At 36.5% G+C, this 21,470-nt stretch overlaps 5 protein-coding genes, 1 long non-coding RNA gene and 2 pseudogenes across 8 annotated transcripts; 3 read left to right on the plus strand and 5 right to left on the minus strand.

Moving 5' to 3' along the window:
- Positions 1-826: 826 nt before the first annotated feature.
- On the plus strand, positions 827-4,093 carry LOC104788099 (uncharacterized). 3 transcript variants are annotated; one of them, XM_010513781.3, is made up of 8 exons: positions 827-1,075; positions 1,505-1,567; positions 1,755-2,501; positions 2,584-3,021; positions 3,109-3,167; positions 3,269-3,368; positions 3,480-3,536; positions 3,650-4,093. In XM_010513781.3, exons 2-8 carry the CDS (start codon positions 1,526-1,528, stop codon positions 3,749-3,751), a joined length of 1,545 nt encoding a protein of 514 aa, XP_010512083.2. In that variant the 5' UTR covers positions 827-1,075; positions 1,505-1,525; the 3' UTR covers positions 3,752-4,093. The 3 variants fall into 3 exon arrangements, with proteins under 3 accessions (XP_010512083.2, XP_010512087.2, XP_010512084.2); XM_010513785.3 differs by having other exon boundaries at positions 827-987; XM_010513782.3 differs by lacking the exon at positions 827-1,075 and adding an exon at positions 1,078-1,406.
- Positions 4,029-6,338, minus strand: LOC147944874 (putative L-type lectin-domain containing receptor kinase V.1). Its single transcript, XM_019245427.2, has 2 exons — positions 4,762-6,338; positions 4,029-4,679 (listed from the first exon to the last, which is right to left on the minus strand). Exons 1-2 carry the CDS (start codon positions 5,711-5,713, stop codon positions 4,198-4,200), a joined length of 1,434 nt encoding a protein of 477 aa, XP_019100972.2. The 5' UTR covers positions 5,714-6,338; the 3' UTR covers positions 4,029-4,197.
- A 344-nt stretch (positions 6,339-6,682) lies between these two features.
- On the minus strand, positions 6,683-7,096 carry LOC147944875 (uncharacterized). Its single transcript, XM_087512752.1, has one exon. The coding sequence runs from the start codon at positions 7,094-7,096 to the stop codon at positions 6,683-6,685; it is 414 nt and encodes a 137-aa protein (XP_087368878.1).
- Positions 7,097-9,319: 2,223 nt separating this feature from the next.
- On the plus strand, positions 9,320-9,992 carry LOC104789752 (uncharacterized). The gene is made up of 2 exons (XM_010515399.1): positions 9,320-9,618; positions 9,716-9,992. Exons 1-2 carry the CDS (start codon positions 9,320-9,322, stop codon positions 9,990-9,992), a joined length of 576 nt encoding a protein of 191 aa, XP_010513701.1.
- Positions 9,993-10,419: 427 nt separating this feature from the next.
- On the minus strand, positions 10,420-12,718 carry LOC104788100 (uncharacterized; annotated as a pseudogene).
- A 1,242-nt stretch (positions 12,719-13,960) lies between these two features.
- Positions 13,961-14,536, plus strand: LOC104789753 (uncharacterized). Its single transcript, XM_087512753.1, has 2 exons — positions 13,961-14,034; positions 14,272-14,536. Exons 1-2 carry the CDS (start codon positions 13,961-13,963, stop codon positions 14,534-14,536), a joined length of 339 nt encoding a protein of 112 aa, XP_087368879.1.
- Positions 14,537-15,814: 1,278 nt separating this feature from the next.
- Positions 15,815-17,824, minus strand: LOC147944876 (chlorophyll a-b binding protein 7, chloroplastic-like; annotated as a pseudogene).
- Positions 17,825-17,908: 84 nt separating this feature from the next.
- LOC109133136 (uncharacterized) lies at positions 17,909-19,733 on the minus strand. Its single transcript, XR_015557883.1, has 3 exons — positions 19,237-19,733; positions 18,321-19,138; positions 17,909-18,220 (listed from the first exon to the last, which is right to left on the minus strand). It is a non-coding gene; the product is annotated as an uncharacterized LOC109133136 (long non-coding RNA).
- Positions 19,734-21,470: the final 1,737 nt, after the last annotated feature.

Raw genomic sequence — 21,470 nt, forward strand, 5'->3', positions numbered from 1 at the left:
GTGAAGAAGAACAGTAGAAGAATGATCTTTTATTAGACCATTAAAGGCTTGGCTCCTCGGAAGTATAAGTTTTCAAACTGTACACACAATTGTCATATCTTTAAGTCTTACTCCATGATAGTCAACATTTGTCATACTTCACAAATAGAACTCATCTTAAAAAACAGATGAAAGATTTGGGTTATGAGTGGGCTGGGCTGTGAAGTAGTATTATATGTTCGTCCTTTCTCAATGCCTTTTGAAATGAGTTTCCACGACTACTCCGGACCACTTACTCCGTTCGGTCATCACCATTAAACGGGAGACATAGATAGGTAGGGATGATAACATTGATTAAGTGCTACATTAATCAGTATATTGATTATGATCGACTAGCAACAAGTAACAACTAACAGTTCTTTAAATAGAATAGTCAAAAGGCATTGCGAAAGGACGAATATAGAATATTGATTTTGATCGCTACTTTTGAAATATAGAATAGTCAAAAGACTCAAAACTCAAAAGCATAACTTTACTCCTCTACTAAAAACCAACTTTTTGTTATGTTTTGAGATTTTGAAATAAAATGATTTGCGCTACAAACGATGATTAAACTGTGGAATCACATTCTAAAATAGCGACCCCTTCATTTATAGGTATAGTTTTGTGCTTGGTTGGTTTTCACAATTATAAAGAACGTGAGAACCTTATTACCAAACTATTTGACTATGATTGTTACCAAAACTAGTAAGTTAACATAGTTAATAAAACTCTTTTTGTCGTCCGCTTAATAGTCAGAAAAGTACTTGTATCTTATATATCCCTTTTGGTTCGGTCATAAGTTCTCACTTCTAAACACTTCTTAGTTTACTTAGCTTCCGACAAAGGTCCCACTTCCTCTTGTCTTCATTGCTCCATCCTTCTGTCTGATCTCTAATCTCTTCTTCTTTCACTTCGTCTTCTTCTTTTGTTTTTTTATTTTCTCCCAAAGTTTCCAACTTTGAAAAGGTATTTGGTGAAAATCTTTGCTTTTACAAGTGTTTTACACTATTTTGGAATTGACACAATTTTTGTGGGCTATCTTTACTTTTTTCAGGTAAGCTTTTTTTTTTTGTTTTGTTTTTCTTTTTGGATTGTAAATGATAACGTTTCTCTGCTTAGTGTCAATCATTGACAAGGGTTTGGTTCTATTCTTTGCTTATATAATTATTGAAGCTTACTCAATCAGAGAGAATCTGAGTTTGCTCACCAAAGAGGGTTTTCGACGATTCTGTGATAAAGATTATAAAACAAGCTGAAACTGAAAGTGTCTATCAATTACTTAAACAAGATTAAAACTATATGTGTTTCCTCTTTTCTTGCCTTTGTTTCCTACAATTCTTCTGCTATTTGCATTAGAGTGTACAGTGAACCCGCAATTATTAGATGTACAGTTTGGTATTGTTTTCCAAGTTGAAGCCGTTTTGTTTCTTAGCTTGTTCAAGTTTGAAAGTGATAAGAGTTTCTTGTGTTTTGTGTGGATTAGGATTCTTGCTGGTGAGCATTAATGATAGATATGGAAGTTGGTACTGCTAATGGTGAAGATAAGGTAATACCCATTTGACTATGTCAACTTGATTTGCTGTGTTGTTTTTTAAAATTTATGCTTTGATTGTGAAATAAGTTTATTGACATTACTGTTAATGTCCTATGATGATCTGTTATGTAATTGTGTGGTTCTTGATTTGCCATGGTTAGTTAGTGTTTAAAATAACTTGTTTCTAAATGGAAAACAGATTATGACAGCGACATCATCGAATCAAAAACTGCAAGTGTCGGTTTCGTTTGGTAAGTTTGAGAATGATTCACTGTCATGGGAGAAATTTTCATCTTTTTCTCCCAATAAGTACTTGGAAGAAGTGGAGAAGTGTGCAACTGCTGGATCAGTAGCTCAGAAGAAGGCTTATTTCGAATCACATTACAAGAAGATTGCTGAGAGGAGAGCTGATATAATCATGGAGCAGGAGAAACTATTGGAAAGGAATGCATCATTCAGGCCGAGTGTTCAGAATCAGAACCGGGGAAAAACATATGATAGTGACAATGAGGAGTCATTGATGAACGAGTCTAGTGCTTGTTATGAATCTAACGGCGAAAGTATTTCAGAAAAAGATAAGCTTGTTGCCAGCATTGCCACTGAGGTGAATGAAACATGTATCCATGACCATGAGCCTCTTGAAGAAATTATGGACTCCGAGGAATGTCCAAGCTTGGCTGATGCAGGGGACGATCTGAATACCTTGAACTTGGAGAAACTTGAAGAGATTGTCCAAGTGGATGATAAAGAGAAACCAGAAGTAGTTGTTTGTATGAAGGAAGATGTAAAAGAAGAAGTGAAAGAAGATGTTTCATCAAAGGATACACATGAAAAGAATGAAATGAAGAAAACGCCAATGAAGGAGAGAAAGAAACAGAAAGATCAGAATCTAATCAAGAAGACGGATAAAAATGTGCAAACAAACCATATGAGAAGCTCTCCTAAGGTAAATACTATAAGCTCTCTTAGATAGTTGAATGTGTGATTTCTCATATTTTCTTCATATAACTGTGTCCTGTGTCTTACAGCCTAGTCAGGTGACTAAGAAACCGGGAACGAGCAAGGTTGTAACCACTAGGAAAACTCAACCAAGCAAGGAGAAAAGCATGACAAAGGAAGCAAATAAAGCAGCATCACCTGTCTTAAAGGCTTCAGCGTTTTCAACTCCAAGAGTTTCCAAGCCAGTTTCGACAATCAGTTCAATATCTACTTCTCGCTCTTCAGTAAAGAAGGAAACTGTATCGACTCTACCGAGAAAGAAACACACCGCTACAAAGTCATTGCCCATTTCTCTCAATCTGGATCAGCCAGGCTCTGATCCTACTGTCATTGCAACAACAAGAAAATCCTTGATCATGGAACGAATGGGAGATAAGGACATTGTTAGACGTGCATTTAAGACTTTTCAGAAGAGTTTCGATCAATTGAAACCTTCTGGTGATGGGCAAAATTCATCTCCAAAGCAGGTATAGTCTAATAGTGGTTCACTAAGTGATAAATATTCTGTTAGTTACTAACTAAACGTCGATTAATGCTGCCAATGTTTAAACCAGGTTCCTGCAAAGGCGACAGATGTTTCAAGGATAGGTACTACTAGTCAGAAAAATAGCAGGTATTGAAACTCACTTTGCTCATGCATCACCATCTAGATTTTTTCTATTACTCATAATGTCTTGTTTTGAGTCCTAAATTTCTGTTCTTGTCTTGATACAGACTTGCAAAATCAGATGGCACAGAGAGAAAAGGTTCCAACTCTCACCGTTCTTCATCTTTTGTATCAAAAAGCAACGGGACAACAGAGAAACAGAAGGAGGTAATATGTTTGATAACCAAAACCAAACTGTCTCCACCTTTTTACTCTGATATAATAACACTGACGGTTTAACAATTCCTGGATAGCTAATATTTTCTTCTTCAAATCCAGCCTTCCAGGTTTAACGCAAGATCTGTAGAGAAGATACGCTTACAGGCCAAACCAAAGGTATAACTCATGAGGAAGTTTCTATTTTTTAAAGCCTCAAAAGAAAACCTTGTTGCAGTACTTTTCATTATTACTGCTGTGTATGATCTCTGGGCATTACTGTCTAATATCAGGCAGAAGCAACCAATTCGAAAACTCGGAGACAAAGTCTAGATCCTAAAGCAAAATCCAAACAAGGACTCTTCCCAAAAGACTCTTTACACAAAGTACTATGATGTGGCAGTCCTCATTTCAAGAACCTTATTCTGTTACTGCTGAGCGTTGTCTGATATCCTGGAGGGTTCCATGGCACTGAGGCTGAAGTGCAAAGCCAAGGGATCCACCAACATTTCCAGTAAAAAGATTGAATATCTCCAAACTTTCAGGTAACACTCAAGAGGTAAAGAGTCAATGATGTTTGTGATATAGAGAAGCCACCAGGATTCCAGTATTAGTTATGTGAGTAAAAAGTATTAAACAGTCTTCTGTCAATGTATTTGTATAGAGTCTATAGATAATAAACGTGAGGATGATGTTATTAACATACTTGAATACCAATCATATTTTCTTTCCTGAAAGTGCTTTTTTTTTTGTATATATTCTTATTACACACTTGCAAACTTATTATAAGACTTACATTTTCAAGATAAATCAAGAACCTACGAGACCATATGGGTTTCTTTTAACGTCCATGAGAGACGAAAGATTCAGTGAAGGTCAAGGGAGCAATGGAACTGGACTCAGGAGAATCAGCTTCTTCACCTGAGATTTCAAGACCTGGATAAACTTCTCCAGCTTGGACAATGTCAAGTAAGTTATCAGGAAGCTGAGCCACACTGTCCAAGAATTTAACGACGCTGAACATGTTTGGTCTCATGGCTGCTACCGGATGTGAACAGAATAAGCCGAGTTTCAGAACAAGTGCTGCTTGCTCCTCAACATACTCATCTCCAATCTTATGATCAAGAACCTGCATGATATCTCCATTCTCCCAACACTCTAGCACCCAATCAGTAAGTACCATCTCGCTTTGCGATGCTCGTGGCAATATAGGTTTTCTCCCGCAAGCAATCTCTAGCATCACTACACCGAGTGCAAATACATCTGAACTTGTACTTGCCTTTCCTGTTCTTGAGAGCTCAGGTGCTATATACCCAAGTGTACCTTCGAAGTAACAACATAGTGAATGAAAGATCATTTTTTGAGACTAAGTCTCCAACAGAAATAGAAAAACAGAAGAAGGTACCTGCCACATGAGAGGTTTGAGGATCAATCCCGTGATCACAAAGCTTTGCGAGACCAAAGTCACCAAGTTTTGCCTTCATATTAGCGTCAAGAAGGATATTAGCTGGTTTAATATCCCTGTGGATAATCACCTGCGCCCATTGCTGGTGCAAATAACAAAGCCCAAAAGCTACGTCTTTAATGATACTGAACCTCTGTGACCAATCAAGACTCACCATCTGTTGGTGGTAGAGGAACTTATCAAGGCTTCCTTTTGGCATACAATCATACACCAAGTAGAGTTCACCTTTGTGTCTGCAGTAGCCCTGGAGCCGAACTAAGTTAGGATGTCTCAGTCGCCCAATGGTTGCGATCTCAGCAATAAATTCCCTCATTCCCTGTCTTGAGTCATGAGAAACCATCTTCACTGCGATGTCAATGTTAGAGACTGGTAAAGTACCCTTATATACTTTCCCAAATCCTCCTTTACCGAGAATCTCAGTATCCTTGAAACCCCTTGTTGCAGTGTGTAGATCTTTAAAAGCAAACCTATGAGGACCAAACTGTACCTCCCAATCTTCAAGAACTTCTAGTAGCTTCTTCCTTTTCAGGAAAAGCCATAAGCTGAGACTCAAGATGATGAATAAGATGACACCTGATACAGTCAAACTGATTGTTAAAACCCCCTTCGGACTCTGGATCCATGGCTGATTAAAACGAGGAACCTTTGGCAGGCGAGAAAGGTCTATAACCGGAGCCGTCCCATTCATCTTGAACGTCCAACCCAATATATAGTGAGATGCAGTTAGTGTACCCGTGGATGAAGAGAAGCCAACATACATATACTCAAGCAAAAAGGGAGAAAGATCTTTTTGCAGAGAAAGAAGTGGAACTTTTGGCTTAGGGACACGAATAGGATGAAGTGTGACATTAAGCTGTCTCCGTTTGCTATCATATTCAATCCACACTTGCATAGGGTCTCCACTCGCAAGCAAGAGATCTATAAATGTACCATCATCCTTGTAATAACCTGCTGAAGTAGATTTATCTGAAACTACGCTATTTATGTCAATACCAACATGGTTGGCATTTATGTCATCAAATTCAGCGCTCTGGACGGTATCGAGCTCAACCGCTACTATATGATTTTTTGGATCTCCTATGCTGCTTACGTTGAAAAGCCCTAGGTATTGAGTGGGATCAGCATTGGGCAAACCTTTCGTAGGAGAAAGGACAAAGGCCAATCCATGGCCATTAACTACTCCATAATGTGAAACTATAGCAAAGACAAAAGTGGTGGAGAAAGAGTAGACGGTACCATTTACACTGTCCTTGAATCGAAATGGAAAATTGTAGAAAACTTGACCAGCTGTTTGTGTTGTAGAATTGGTAAGTCTGAACAGGCCGTTGCTGTTTAGATTGGCCGATCCAGCAGCATATAGGAATCCGTTGAAGTCGAAACCTCCACCAGTTTGGGTCTGAACCCTGACATACTACGTTCTTGGGGAAGAAGAACAGCAGCAGCACATCATGAGTAGCTGAAACATGATTGATTGATTTTGATAACACAACCAAAATGTTCAATGCCAATTACCAAACAAAAAATTCTAGCAGGTGAGTTAAATACATAGAAGAAGAATTCAATAAGGTTGAACATGGAATAGTCAAATCATGCTATTTAATATCATTGAACCAGAAACACTGAAAGGAAGTGCAAAGAGTCAAAGGTATTGCTTTATAAAATAGTATAAAATTTCGATTTGCCATTGAACCATTCTTTCTATATTAAGTATCCTCTAGGAACTTTCAAATGTATCTTCCTTTCTTAGATTACTTTTTTTTTTTTTTTTGAATGAATGTAAAATTTTATTTATCAAAAAAACCGTTTTCTCTTTACATCAAATGTAAGCTGGGTTTAAGCTTTGTTGAAAAGCATACATTAATTAGATTCTAGTGGTGGACCATAGGGTGAGAGCCTCCCTAGATGAACGGTTTCCCGAATCTTGAAGGAGCAGAAGCTTGTTTCTGATGGTTCGATCAATCCGTTGAAGCAGGGTAGTGGCAGGTACAGGGGATTCACCATGGCGACGATTATTGCGTTCAAGCCAAATGGAGTGGAGGGCAACCTGAAGAGAACATCGTAGTAACAGCCGGAGATTGTTGTCAAGGGTTGAGTTCGAGGAGAGGGTCTTAATGGATTCCCAATCAGATGTTGAGTGAACCCCAAGGAAACCCGAGGTGAGCACATGCCAAATCTGATGCGAGTAAGAGCATTGGAAAAAGATGTGAGATCGAGTTTCCAAGGGTGCCGAGCAGAACGAGCAAGAGGAGTCAACAGACTGGTTCCACTTCAACATTCTGTCTCCAGTGGAGAGTCTATTAAGCATGCCGAGCCAAGTCAAAAAAGCATATTTTGGGGTTGCTTGAGGAAACCAAACACCCTCTGCCCAGTGTTGCACAGGCGTGGTTATGCGCAACTGGAGCCAGGTGTCTTTTGTCGAGAACTTTTTCTTTGGACCAGTTCTATGACGCCACAAAATGCACATCAACTGCATCCGGCTTCCTCTTAGCAGTGACAGTGGTAATGAGGCGTTCCACTGCGTTGAGAGAGTCAACTCTATGCCGCCGCACCCTGTGGTGTAGCATAACTGATTCAACCGTATCTTGTTTTGAGATCCCAAGATCAATAAAACCCCGGTCACCAAACAAATCATGCAGCCTACCCATTGGAGACCAACAGTCATACCAGAACGAAGTCGTACGACCGCATTTGATGTCTTTGCTGTGAAACTGCTTAGCTAACCCTCGTAGTTTGAGCAACTTCCGCCACATCCACGAACCCCGCTGAGGCGAGTCCCCGACGTCCCAAAAGGATGATTGCCGGATAAGATAAGTATGCACCCACTGACTCCATAGGGAATTCGTAGAGAGCAATCTCCAAATAAGTTTAAGGCCACAAACGGTGTTTACCTCCTTTAGTGGTCGCAGGCCAAGACCTCCCTCACCGAAAGGTAAGCAGACAGCATCCCAAGCCACTTTAGCATTGTGTGTTTTCAAGTCCGGACCACTCCACAAGAAAGCGGAACACAAGTTGTTTATTTCCTTCAGACAACTGCTTGGTAACCGAAAAGCAGAGGACCAGAAGTTTGTAATGCTGAGGAGGACAGATTTGATGAGCTGAAGCCTACCGCCATAAGAAAGGAACCGACCAGTCCATGAGCTTATTCTCGTTCGAATCTTATCAATAAGTGGCTGATAGTCACCCCTGGACATAGCTTTGGTGAGAAGCGGCAGTCCAAGATATCTAACAGGTAGAGTGCCAATCTCAAATGGGAAAGTTGACTGTATTTCCGTCTGCAGCTCTGGTGATATCTCAGCCATAAATAGAGTGGACTTTTCTAAACTGATTTTCAGTCCTGAAATACAAGCGAACTCATCAAAGATCTTTATGATTCCTTCTACTGATCGTTTAGTACCCTCCACAAAAGCCATGAGGTCGTCTGCGAAGCAAAGATGGGTGAGAAGTAAATTATGACATCGAGGATGATAGCCAAATTTACCCTCGGTTGCGGCCTTATTGATCAGATGGGAAAGGACGTTCATGCAGAGGACAAATAGATATGGTGAAAGGGAGCAACCTTGCCTTAGACCGCGTGCACTACTGAAAAACCCTGCGAGCTCACCGTTAACCTGAACTGAGAAGGTGGCTGTGGAGATACAAAGGCGGATCCAGTTAACAAATGTACCAGGAAATCCCAAGGCCTGTAGCGTATTAAGCAAGAAAGACCATTGCACAGAGTCAAAAGCTTTGGAGATGTCTTTCTTAGATTACTTTATTCACTCTCTTACGTACACAATAAGCAAAGAGTTACAATGACTTACCAATGGTTTTGAGAAGAATCAAGCGACTCTATTTGCAGTGTTATGTGTTGTGTTCCCATTAATGTATGATCTGAGAATCAACGGACGTGGTGGTTCCGGTTCACAAACAAATTCTGAAAGCTATGTTCTGTTTTTTTTTTTTTTTTTTTTTTTTTTTTTTTTTTATAGATTTATTTCGTTGCAGCTTTAAAATTCACCTCTTTTGTTTTTGGTTAACAAAAACCCTTTCGTCTCTCTACTTATAATTATATTCCATTGTTACCGTTCTAAGCCCATTAAGCACATAAGAATGAAAAAAAATTTCCCAAACATAAGAGGAGTTGTTTTCCTCTTTAGTGTAGTATCCGACTCCTATTTGGAATTGTACTATAATCTCTTGTATATACTCCCTCCATTTCAAAATATAGGATGTTTTAACTAAAACACGCATATTAAGAAGTATTTACTTTTAACAAATTCAACCAATCAGAAACAATACTGCATAATATAAAATACTAAAGTAATCTTAAAGTTGCATAGAAACTTGAAAACATCCTATATTATGAAACAACAAACTTCTCTAAAACATCTTATATTTTGAAACGGAGGGAGTATATAATAGTAAGATATAGATCGCGTTTAATATACAAACTACTAGAATATAGAACTTCTCCATCTTCTTTCCCTCTCTGATCAATCAAACGTGTCGTGTTTACATAATGGGACGCACAGCAAAAGGAGACAGGGTGTTACATCATATATGTGTTGCTTGTACCATGCTCAGTTGTGTTACGATTGCTTATCTTTCGGCACCATTAGGAACTCGTGTGCCGAATATTGAAATAGCTTCTATGGATTTCACGGTGCATAATATCACACAAACTCGTCTCAGTGCAAATTGGGATTTATTGATAAGGGTCCCTAGAACCCTTCCTGATCACTTTATATGTCTTCAAGGAGACATTCAAGCTTCCTTGTTTTACAAGGATATTACCCTCGCTACCTCCTCCAGACAAAGGTATTATATACAAGTTTATAATTCAATCTTCTTTGTATTATATATAAAAAAGTTGTTTATTATTGTGCTTGAAATTAACCGGTTGCATATAATATAGGTATAACGATCTCAAATCCAACTCGCCTCAACAGCTTAGGGTTTCAGCAGCTATCTCTGAAGAAGATATTGGTGGTTTGATTGGCAAAAACATTATAAAAGATATCAATGACAAGAGAGAAGTGAAGTTCGGATCGCAATTGTTCCTTACAGATTGTAGAGAAAAGACAAAAGGAGTTTTGAGATATGTGTGTCGTGAAACCACGTTGCGGTTCGAGCCAGGTTCTGAGACGAAAGCGACTGCGTTTGGGGACAACCCTACATGCACTAGTTTCTGACTATAAAGAAAGAAAATAATTTGATCTTACTTTCTTTTTTTTTTCTGTGTTTTTTAAGTTTTGAGTTCTTAATTTTTTTTTTTTTTTTGTGTTCTTTAAGTTAATTGACAATTTATATCCGTTTTAGCACTTAATATTCGCCACTATACTTTGCAAATCTAGACCTCTACATGTATATGTATTTAGGACGACTTTACATAACACATTCAGTATTGATTTTGAGAGAGAGTTTGCTAGCTTTTAGGAGAGACAAGTCATACTATCTCTTCGTTGAGAAGATTTAGAAAATATCAAATTAAGATTGCACGTCTCTTGGATAAATACAGCTGGTTATATTAATCGGCAATAATTAATTTCACTTGTTAGTAAACCAATATTTTGTAGTAAAGGAAAGACGGAAAGCGTTAGGAACATCTAGATACAGTAATATCAAATTAAGATTGCAAGTCTCTTAGATAAATAATACATTAAGGAAATAAACGAAGAAAAGAAATGAACTTGTAAAAGAAATAATAAAACAAAATCAGGGCTTTGGTGTACGTACTTCATTTCATTTTTGGGCTTTAGCAATCTTTCTTCACTCCACTCGCTAGTCATCGTCGTCATATGATCTATAGTCGTAGTGAGCATTTTCAAATTCACGACCAATGCAGCCAGTAGAGCAATAGTAGTATATAGAGTATCTAAGCAGCTTCAAGATGATAGGGTGAATGCAGCGAGACCTACACCAACTGCAAAATGGGCGAGACATACTATTATTGAGCTCCACCTCATATGATGTATACATAAGTTCCACTGTGCCGCTTGGAATGAGCCGTGCAAAATCTCCGAGCACACACTTTATATGCAAACTAGCTTGGTGATCTGTACTCGTGTAGAATCATGTCTTTGGATTGGTTTCTTTCTCACAAATGTCACACCAATATTTACCACTCGCCTTTTCACCATAGCATAGTGAGAGAGGATGAGCCTCGACTCTATGCTTTACCACTAGTGGTAAAGTAGCGCATTTGAAGTCCAAGGTAAATTCACAACCATCTTCAATGCATCTTAGCACACCAAATGTCTCCGTGTTGCAACCATCGCATCGTCCTCTTTCATGTGGAGAAGTGTAATATAAGGCATGATGGGGATGACTTGGATGGACAAATGGCTCAGAAACTGAAATACAACAGACATCGAATTCCTTATACCCATCCTGATACATGAAACCATTGGACATTCTTTGAGAAGCACTACAATGAAAGGAGTTGGCCTTGCTTGTAACTAAAGTCAGCCGTTCATTATGTAACATATGCCATTTCTTTCTAGGAGCTTGAGCGCAGCTCTTATGGAGAATGAACTCACAATCCATACAACCATAGAAGGATTGGAGAGAGATGGGATGCGTGCATGCATTGCAAAGCTTGTTTCCCTCCCACATAAGACCTTTACCATTGAGTCTTAGGTAATGCTCTTTGTGGCTGATATGTTGTATTGTCTTGTCATCTATTACAACATATGGCTCTATATCTTCTGTTTCTTCAGGTATTTCTTCGAGTTCTTTCCCGTTCCATATATCATTTCTAGTAGCGCAGTTTGAATGAACGACATATTGAGGACACTTCTGACAAGAATACCCCCCACAAGTCCAATCCACCTTTTTGCGACAAACTCCACAAACAGAATTAACAACACCAAGAATAGAAGTGCGAGAAATACGATGATCATGCCGATTAATGTTTATGATGCGCGGAAGGGTGAGACAGTCTTGATGGATCATGAAATCGCATTGAACACATATGTAGGGGCTTCGATCTCCATTCAACCCACAAGCATTACATGTAAAAGAACGAAGTCTTGGGAGAAGGGTTAGCTGGTGATGATGAACTTTCAAGTCTAGAAGAGATTGTGGTGGTGGGTTTAAAACACAACGCATATCCAAGGTGAAGTTACAAAAAGAACAATGATAAAAGAACTTATCAATATTTCTTGCACAAAGACGACATTTACCATCAGAATAGTCTGGTGGGTTACCTGTTAGGAGCTTAAGAGGATGCCATAAGTGGTAAGGGTTGTTTACCTCTGACTGGTGTTCTCCAGATGGATGCCATGCACAATCGATATGGAAGGTTAAATGACATTCATGACATTTGTAAGGAAACTCATCTCCAATCTTGCCACATGCATCACAATCAAACACGGTTCGCTCCTTGAGAAAGGTGAGTTTGTGGTGATGCTATTCGGGAACATCAATAACTTCTGGTAGTGGGGACGTGGCACAACATAGATGAATGTTGAAGTTACAAATCCCACAACGATAGCCTAGACCGGGGATAGCCCTTTCACACAAGTCACATATGTGAGTTGTATTACACAGATTAAGAGCATGACTAGAGTGAGATGGATGTTCAATAGATTCAAAGGACTCTGCACATTTCTTGTGTGCGAAAAAATCACAGCTTTTGCAGTAGTAGCCATCACTGACAAATTCGAAGCGTTCACAACAATCACCTCTCCGCAAATCATTCCAAGTCACCATACGGTGCTCGTGGATCAAAGGTAATGACACAGACACTTGCTCATTGTCCATGGCCTTAAACAAAAGAAGAAGAAGAGCAACTAGTATCTCTAGTTTGAAAAAAAAAAAAGAACGAGAACTTATTAGATCTGTAATTTCAAAGTTAGAACGAGAGCTAATATTTTTTCAAGTCTCTTTCTCGTTCCACTCAAAAAGTCCTTGTTAGTCTGAAAGATGCGTCCTTGGTAATCTCAAAGATATGTTATTAAAATTTTATGGCTAATTTGTTAATTAGCTAAAGCACCAAATTGAAGACAGAAATTGACAATATCGATGACAGAATGAATGTCACGTAATTTTTTATGCATGTCGGTTTTAAGGTTTAGTTTTATACTATAATACATTTTCGGTTTAAAGTCTAGCTAGGGAACCAAGAAAAAACTCGTGGCGCGGCTTGCGCCGAATATAGAAATAGCTTCTATGGATTTCACAGTGCGTAATATTACAAAAACTCGTCTCAGTGCAAATTGGGATTTATTGATAAGGGTCTCCAGCTTTTTTTTTTTTTGATAAAAGGCTTTCATACTAAATGCATAAAAAAAATATCAAGGATATGACTTCGAGGTCATATAGTCTCAGAATTCGACAACGAAGACCAATCAAGCCTAGGCAAAAAGTTCAAGAGAATCAATGGACTATGGTTTATGTTACCTTCACCAAAAAAAAAAAAAAAAGCCTTTTTTCAAAAAAAAAAAACATTCCCAGTTTTGTGTTAGTAGTAACTTCTCTTTTTTAAGACCTTCACTGTTTTTTCATGGTTCTTTTTCTTTTCTTTTTTTATTCTATTTTTTTCTTATATTCTCAGTTTTTTCTTTGTCTATTTTCCTTTTTTATTTGATTATAGATATTCACCACCACCTATTCCTTATATATTAAAAGAGAAGTATTCTCACACAAAATACTGACGTGTCGCACTTACAGAGCTCCAGATACTATTTGTCATTAGTTTTTAATAATATTTATATCAGTTTTATAAAAATATAATTAACACCCAAAACTAAATTCTTATATTCTCTTTTTAACTTAATTATATCCTTTAATTACATTTTCATAAAATCTTTAAAATAAATTTTAAGAACTCTTTGTTCATATGATATGGTAATATAATATTGATATTATAATAATTCTCACGAGTTAAATTTTTATTATTATACAAAATATGTATATATATATATAAATATATATACAATACAAACAAATTTTAGATTCTAATTACCAATAAATATTATAGATTTTGAAAATAAAAATTACAATAAAAATATTTAAAAATTATTTTATACTACACATAGTGTGGGTTGTTACCTAGTAAATATATTAAGAGAGATATACAAATCAGAACTCTAAACGAAAGAAGAATTAATGAAACCTTCTCCGTCTTGTCCCTTCCTCTTCAATCAATCGTTACACAATGAGAGACACACGAGGAACACAACCAGAAGAATACAATTCAGAAGATCTCTGGACCGTACTACTTTCATTATCGTTTGCTGGTATTTTGTGTTTGTTAATTGGTTGGGCTTGATAAGGGTCCCTAGTAACCTTACTGACGACTATATATGTCCTCAAGGAAAAATTCAAACTTCATTGTTTTACAAGAATATTGCTCTTGTTACCTCGTCCGCACAAAGGTTAAATATAGTTTTGTGATTCAGCCTTTTAGTACTGTATTTTTATTTTCTTAATTAATCCTGACTGAAATTGTTTGCATATAATATATAGGTACAATCTCGAATATGGCGCAGCTCAACAAATTAGGGTATCAGTAGAAGAGGATATCGGGGGTTTAGTTGGCATAAACGTTATCAAAGATATCAAAGACAAGAAGGAAGTGAAGTTTGGATCGCACTTGTTTATTACGGATTATAGATTAAGGACGACAGGAGTTATGAGTTATGCGTGCGATGAAACCATGTTGAGGTTCGAGTTGGGTTCTGAGACCACGGCCACTAAGTTTGGGAACAACCCTACCTGCTTTAATTTTTGATTAGTCATTCTTGTTAATATTGTAAATATTTGATTTTATTCCTTTTTAAGTTAATTAACGATTTATATGGTTTTAGAACTTGAATTTGCTTATTTTATTAATCTAGGAAGGAGATAATATTGACAATTTATACGTACCTCATTCATCATTATCTCCTTGATTTTTTTCGAAGTATTATTAACTCTGTAGTAACATAGATTTGATTTTAAGCAATATTACTACGTATACTAAAATACATATTAAACCTTCTCCATCTTAACCGTTAACCCTCTCTCGATAATCAATCGTTGCACAAATGGCAAACAAAGAGAAAATTTCACAAGACGACTTCTCAGACGTTAGAGAAGATGTATTTTTTTTTTTTTTTATGCAAAGGGGAAGATCGTAAAGAACCAAATAAGAACATCAATGAAGAAGATTACGAGGAAAAAGAAGCTCTATTGCTCTGAAGAGTAAAATCATCATTTGCGTTGTGAGAAAATGCCTAGTTTCGATAGCACGGACTAGTCCTAAATTGATAAGAAACTAGAAAAAATGTCTTATTCTGTAATTAATCCCACAAAATAGTTGATATATCTTTATTGGACTTTTAGAGAATGGTTCACTGCACAAAATAGTCATTACGCATTACCTACGAGGGTACAACAGTTTTCCACTATATTAACCAATAATATCATGTACATTTTTTTTTTGTCAAGTGTGTAATGTGCAAATTAACTAGTCTATAGAATAATAGAATCTTGAAACTTTTTAAAGGAAAAACATTAGTTAAATTCTACATAGGTTGGATATCGAGTGAGTTGTAAAGAGCATAAAAAAAACTAATAGAATGTCTTGGTCATGATCATGACTCGTGAGTCATCATCATCTTCCTTTTCTTTGGACTCCAATGTCCCAATTTAATAAGACACCATACCATATATAAAACGTGTTTACAGTATATAGTTTGTAAGTTGTAACAAGTGATAACGATGCGCTTCAACTTACAAAAGAGGGAATAAAAATATCCCATTATACTAGTGATCACTCGTTTCAGAATCCACAAAACCGGAACACATATATCGATCGTCCTATATTATGAACCTGTTTAAGACTTAAAACAACACATACACATTATATTGATTGTTCTTTTTTTTCAAATTCCTCAAGTTGCCAATTACAGGATTTAGTATTTAGAAATATATGTGTTGGTTATAGTTATCATATACTACGTAACATATGGTATTAAACATATACACGCATTGTCTTTTTGACATATGTACATACAAAGTAGTCTCTTCATGTCTGAAGAAGCATGGCTACCAGATTGTTATGTAAAGGATCAGAGACATGGTCAACAAGATTGTGTATAGGACCCTTTCCAGTGAAAGCAGCCTGTGAATAGAATCCAAGCCACGCGACCATAGCTAGTCTCCCGTTTTTAATCTCCTTAACCTTAAGATCTTCAAAAGCTAGCTACCGGGTCCTCAGAGAGGTTCAAGGGATCAAAAAGCGTCCCTCCGGGATAGTTTATGTCCCCTGGCAAGTATATTCCCAGTGGCTCTAACGCCTCAATGCCACAGTATCTTGCATATTCCGGTCCTACCTGTATGCATGCGGGAGGATAAAGGTTTTTTGAAGAGGGTGTATTTATGTACGAGATGAAGCAAATGTGTATTTGATGTCTCTCAAATGTATTACCATCAAGAGTACTTGACAAATGGCGATTACAATGACACCTTGGCTTCAAGCTAAGTGCAGCCCTGGAATGCCCAAGTAGTCCAACGTTTCTCCCTGGTGAAAAACAAAGGCGTCCTCTTCGTGGTCATGCTTCTGACTAGGAATTTGATACTAGATGGGGAAAGAAGTTTGAAAAAAAAGAGAGCTAATTACTGAAAGAAACCTGAAGCTTCGAGTAACCAACTCGCCACCATACGGGTTCAGCAAAATGGAAAGTTCCCGTGAGATCAAATATTTCAGGGATTAAAGCACCCGACGCTGCAAGCATGGCCCAACGAGCATGAAGTATTTCAAAGCTGCAAAACAAGCGCTAGGACTTAACTACTAATTTACTAAAAACAATGGTCAACTTCAACAGAATATTTCTCATATGATTTGGTAGAAGAAAACAAAACAAGAGGAACAGTCACAGTTAGATTCTAAGTTGTAAACTAAAACAGAACAAGGTTAAAAAAAATTATAAAAGAGAAGGACTCACTTGAAGTACTTATCAAAAGACAAACGATCCTTGGCAAGTCCTGCAATGTCGAATCCATAATCCCCTGGAAGTTCTCCTGTAAGGTATGGAGGATAATCATATGGGACTGGACCAAACCAACGGGGACGTTCTTCTCCATACCACTTGCTGCACACTTACAAAGAACAAACCAAGAAAATTTGTAAGATGATGAGAATTAATATTGATTAGCCAAATTAATGTTTATATAATCTATCCACAAAGTATTTAATATGCCTTCTGAGCTTTAGCTTTGAATCTTGAAGAATTCTCAACGGCTTCTTTCTTTTTCTCTTCCAATCTCCGCCGCAAAGATGCTTCCAATGAGCTGTTCGCAATTGCTTTAACCGCCGTGAAGGGTATCGCCGAGAAAACCAACACTCCGGCGAGCTAAAAAAAGCAGGAAAAGTTAAAATAAAAAAACCGAAATTCTCTTTTTAAAAACGCATGACAGGGATTTGAACCCTTATCTGTTAAGACTATGGTATAGGGAACAAACCACTAGGACAAAGGAACATTTCTTGGAGAAAAAGCCGATTATATGCCTATATAATTTACGACCGCAAGCAGATGCTTCATCTACTTGGGTCCAGCGCCGGTCGATAGATCCATGAACAATTCCCAAAAGATGTCGCTTTGTGTAGTTTTGAAACTTGAACAAAAGTTTCAATGGAAGGAAGATTAAATGAGAATTTACTAATCAGAAACACCAAATAGTATATACCAAAGGTTAAGCTAAACCGGAAATCTATTCAAACGAGTTTCTCTTTGGTCATAAAATCTATAAATATTTGTTGAATTTTTTTTAGGAAACTAAGTGATTATGGAGTTCAATTTTAGTCAACATATCAATGATTTGTAATTTTGACACTGCCTTTGAACTGTAAAAAATAGAGTATTATGTGCAGTTTGGGGTTGTTATATTGTCTGCTGCATTTGATTGCTACCAGTTGAGAAGAGATTAAAAATCAACAATGCTACAACGATGAACTCTGAGGCAAAAAAATAACAACAGATTGCCCACTCGCAAGCCCTCCTATTGAAGTTCTGAAACCTGTTTGTATATTCTTCATAGTCTGTCTGCCTCCTCTGTTTGTTTTTAAAGAAGGATCTCACACATAAGCTGTAGAGAGACACAAACGGATAGGGGCAGCTACTACAGAAGACACATTCTCTTCTCTTAATATCAAGTACAAGGTAAGGGATACGAAACGAGTATATCGTCTATATCTCAATATACAAGTTTACTAGACTTCTGAAAGGCAGGGACTATTGTTACCCAACGATCTACACGCAGGAATCCAAAACTGCGACTACAAGGAAGGAAAGCTGATCACATATCCCTCAAATATAGTGGTGACCAAAACAGAAGAAGTGAAAAAAAAAAAACCACATCTATAAATACTAATTCAATCTTCGATGCCAAAAAATCAAAAAGGGAGTCTGGCTCCTTCACATACTCAACATACCTATTATGATGGGAAGCAATTCATAAATAGATTAGCTACCATCACAAGCATGTAAAATTGAGATTTAAAAAAAGAAAAACTAGGAATAGATGTAGCACACCTAAAATGGTTAAACAAGGAAGAAACCAAGTAGTAACCTGAAATATCTATGAAAAAGACTTAACAAAAGAATCAGGCATAAGCAGAAATGCGAATTGAACGAGGTAGATGAGGAACATTACACTTCAAAATGCAGGCAATATATATAAATCAACAGATAGCAAAAGATCTAAGAAGGAATGAAACCTGAAAACCTAAAAAACTTGAAGATGTTCAATGCAAAAACTCTACTTAAGTATACACATCCATCATGAAAAAGACAGAAAATAAGTACAAACCCATTTTAAAAGGATGTAATGATCATCTTTCATCTCATTGTGAGTAGATTGCAAACGAATCAGAGTAAGCTGATTGATGAAGAAATCATGGGAAAATACAATTAGACATACAAAGGAGAAAACAATAACAAAAATGAAACATACCAGTTGAGATCAATCCTAGAGGCAACCAGTGAGGAACTCACAGCTTACTTCTCTTAAATACCAAGAATCTAACCCAGGAAAAAGACGCTCATTACACCTGAACAACCAAAGATGGAACCCCAAGTTCATCCCTGTTGAGACAACTTGTAGACTTGAAAGGAATCTAGGCAAACAAGTCCAAAGAGAAGTTCTACTTGCATCATATAAATTCATGTACGAAGATAATGAATTCACAAAGAAAGAGAAAACACCATCCCAAACAGAAGTGATTAGCATCTAAACCACCATCAAAAGCATATGAGAGTAGGATTAAACACTTCACATTAAAAAAAAAAATAATAACCACAATCATAAGCATATAACATGACAAAATAATGTTGAAGACTTCCCAATGGCACTGTCCAATATATTCAATACAAAAACCATGTTAGTAGACATACAAAAATCCAGCTGGAAGACACATAGAAGAGAAATAATAACAAAAATGAAACATACCAATTGAGATCATTCCTTGCGGAAACCAATGAGGAAATCAAAGCTTAAAAATACCCTATAAACATATAACAATCAGAAGAAAATTACAGATAGACCCTAATAAGGAAACAGAGAGAAATAAGACACCGGCAAAGAGGTAACATGGAATGCCGAGAGACCAAAGATCAACTGAGACCTCTTCAACTTTGTCCCACGCGACTCTACACTCCTCTGATCTCTCGTCCCCGCGTCACAAACCTCCGTCGCTTCCTTCACTTTCTCCTCTATCATCTCCGATAGCTTCTCTTCTCTCATCTTCGTCCCCTTGTACTTCGCAGTCGCAGTCGTTGCGATCGTCAGCTTGAATCGCCTCGGTTCTGTTTGACTCAGTCGGAAAATCTCCGATCCGGTTGAGATAGACCATCGCTGCTGGTGTAACGGAAGCAGCACTCTTACGTGGCTCGCCGCCGCCGACATCATCATCATCATCTCTGTGAATTTTGATTTCGTTTCTCGTCTCTTCTTTCTCATAACTCCCAATTATTTATTTGGGCTTGTTGACTACGGATTATGAAATTACAAATTGCCACGTCATTTCGTGAATTTCTCTTTTATTATAGTTGTGGCTTTATCCAAGCTACTACACTCATCAAACATTTGACCCCTTTTACCTACTCCTTTTGTTTGTTGTTTTAGCTGTTCACCAACAACTTGAGGGGTGTCGTTGTTATATCATGATGTTATGTTTTGTATCAAGCTAAGCTTATATGAGCATACCAATATTAATAAGCTTGCGTTTACCGTTTCTTTTTTGCCATGTTAGTATTGTTACATATAATTTGAGTACCAAAACATCATCGATCATGACATGATGATGAAATTCAGTTACTAGATGTCTTAATAAAAAAAAAAATGTGTTTAATCATACTGAATTTAAACTCAACCAAAAATATCTCCGACGTCTCTCTTTTTAGCAGTATCCATCTCTATATCTGATCTTCTGGCTTCGCTTCGGTCTATGATTTAATCACCTAAGCGGCGAGTACCAACATTCTAGTTATTAAAATATATCTCTTTATCTATAGTATTAAAAGGGAAGCATTATTTACAAGGCAAAATGAATTCTGAAATATATGACATAAAATGACCCTGAATAAATTAAAAAGCATATAATACAAAAGGGACATTAAAGTAAATTTGATAATAAAAATGCACAGATCCTATATGCCTTGGATTAATTCTGTTCGGATTATGTATTAACTGTTCAGAGCTGTTTTTCATACTCCTGTATCCAAACAGAATCAAAACAAGCATCTGCAATAAAATTCAAAAAAAGTAAGTAGTTTTGCGTAAACAATTTAAGGAAACAATAATTTTGATATTTATGTATATGTTTAATTTGGGCAATTAATTTCGAAATTGTATATATGTAAACTTATTTAATTTGATTTTATATTTTGAGATATATCCGGAAACAAGAAATTATGATGTTACCTAATATACAAAATCATCTAAATGTTTATAGAAATAATTTAAATCAGTATCTATTAAAATCGAGCAGTTAAATACAAAATTGTATATATGTATAAAAATATAATTTGGTTATATATTGTGAGATATCTGTAAACAATATTTATGATTTTATATTATGATTTCAAACATATGTATTACATACATATATACAGTATGTTTAAATCTTGGATACTGAATTAAGATATACATACGTTTGAAACTACTTATAACTTATCATTTTATCAATGCATAAATGTGCGGATCCGAAAACATGTTACAACTAAAGTAAAACAACAGTATTTTAAATATGTTTTTTTCTTCAGCTTATCTAGCATAAGCATGTACAAAACAAGAGATAAAAGAATGTTAACTGACACGGCATGTATGTGTGATTCTATTAACTGAATCTTTCAAAGAAATTATTTTTCTTCATCAAATACTTTATTTTGTTTTGAATCAAACTATTACGTATTTGTGTGCTAAATATATAGGAACATGATTTTGAGGAAATGAGAAAAGAATAATGGGACGGAAACGGGATGGAAGGAGGAATAAGATGAGATTAAAAATTTTCAAAAATCAAAATCCAGGATCATGTTAGAATTAAAATAAATTAATGCTTCCAATATATTATGTAACATATTTTTCAATTTATCTAACACAAAAATGTCAAAAAAATATTCAAAAGAAAAAGAAAAAACATTAAACTATGTTCTATAATAGATAAAAAGAAATCAACCATA

The sequence above is a fragment of the Camelina sativa genome, chromosome 5 (assembly GCF_030686135.1).
Source record: "Camelina sativa cultivar CO46 ecotype springtype chromosome 5, ASM3068613v1".
In the NCBI taxonomy this organism is placed as follows: domain Eukaryota; kingdom Viridiplantae; phylum Streptophyta; class Magnoliopsida; order Brassicales; family Brassicaceae; genus Camelina; species Camelina sativa.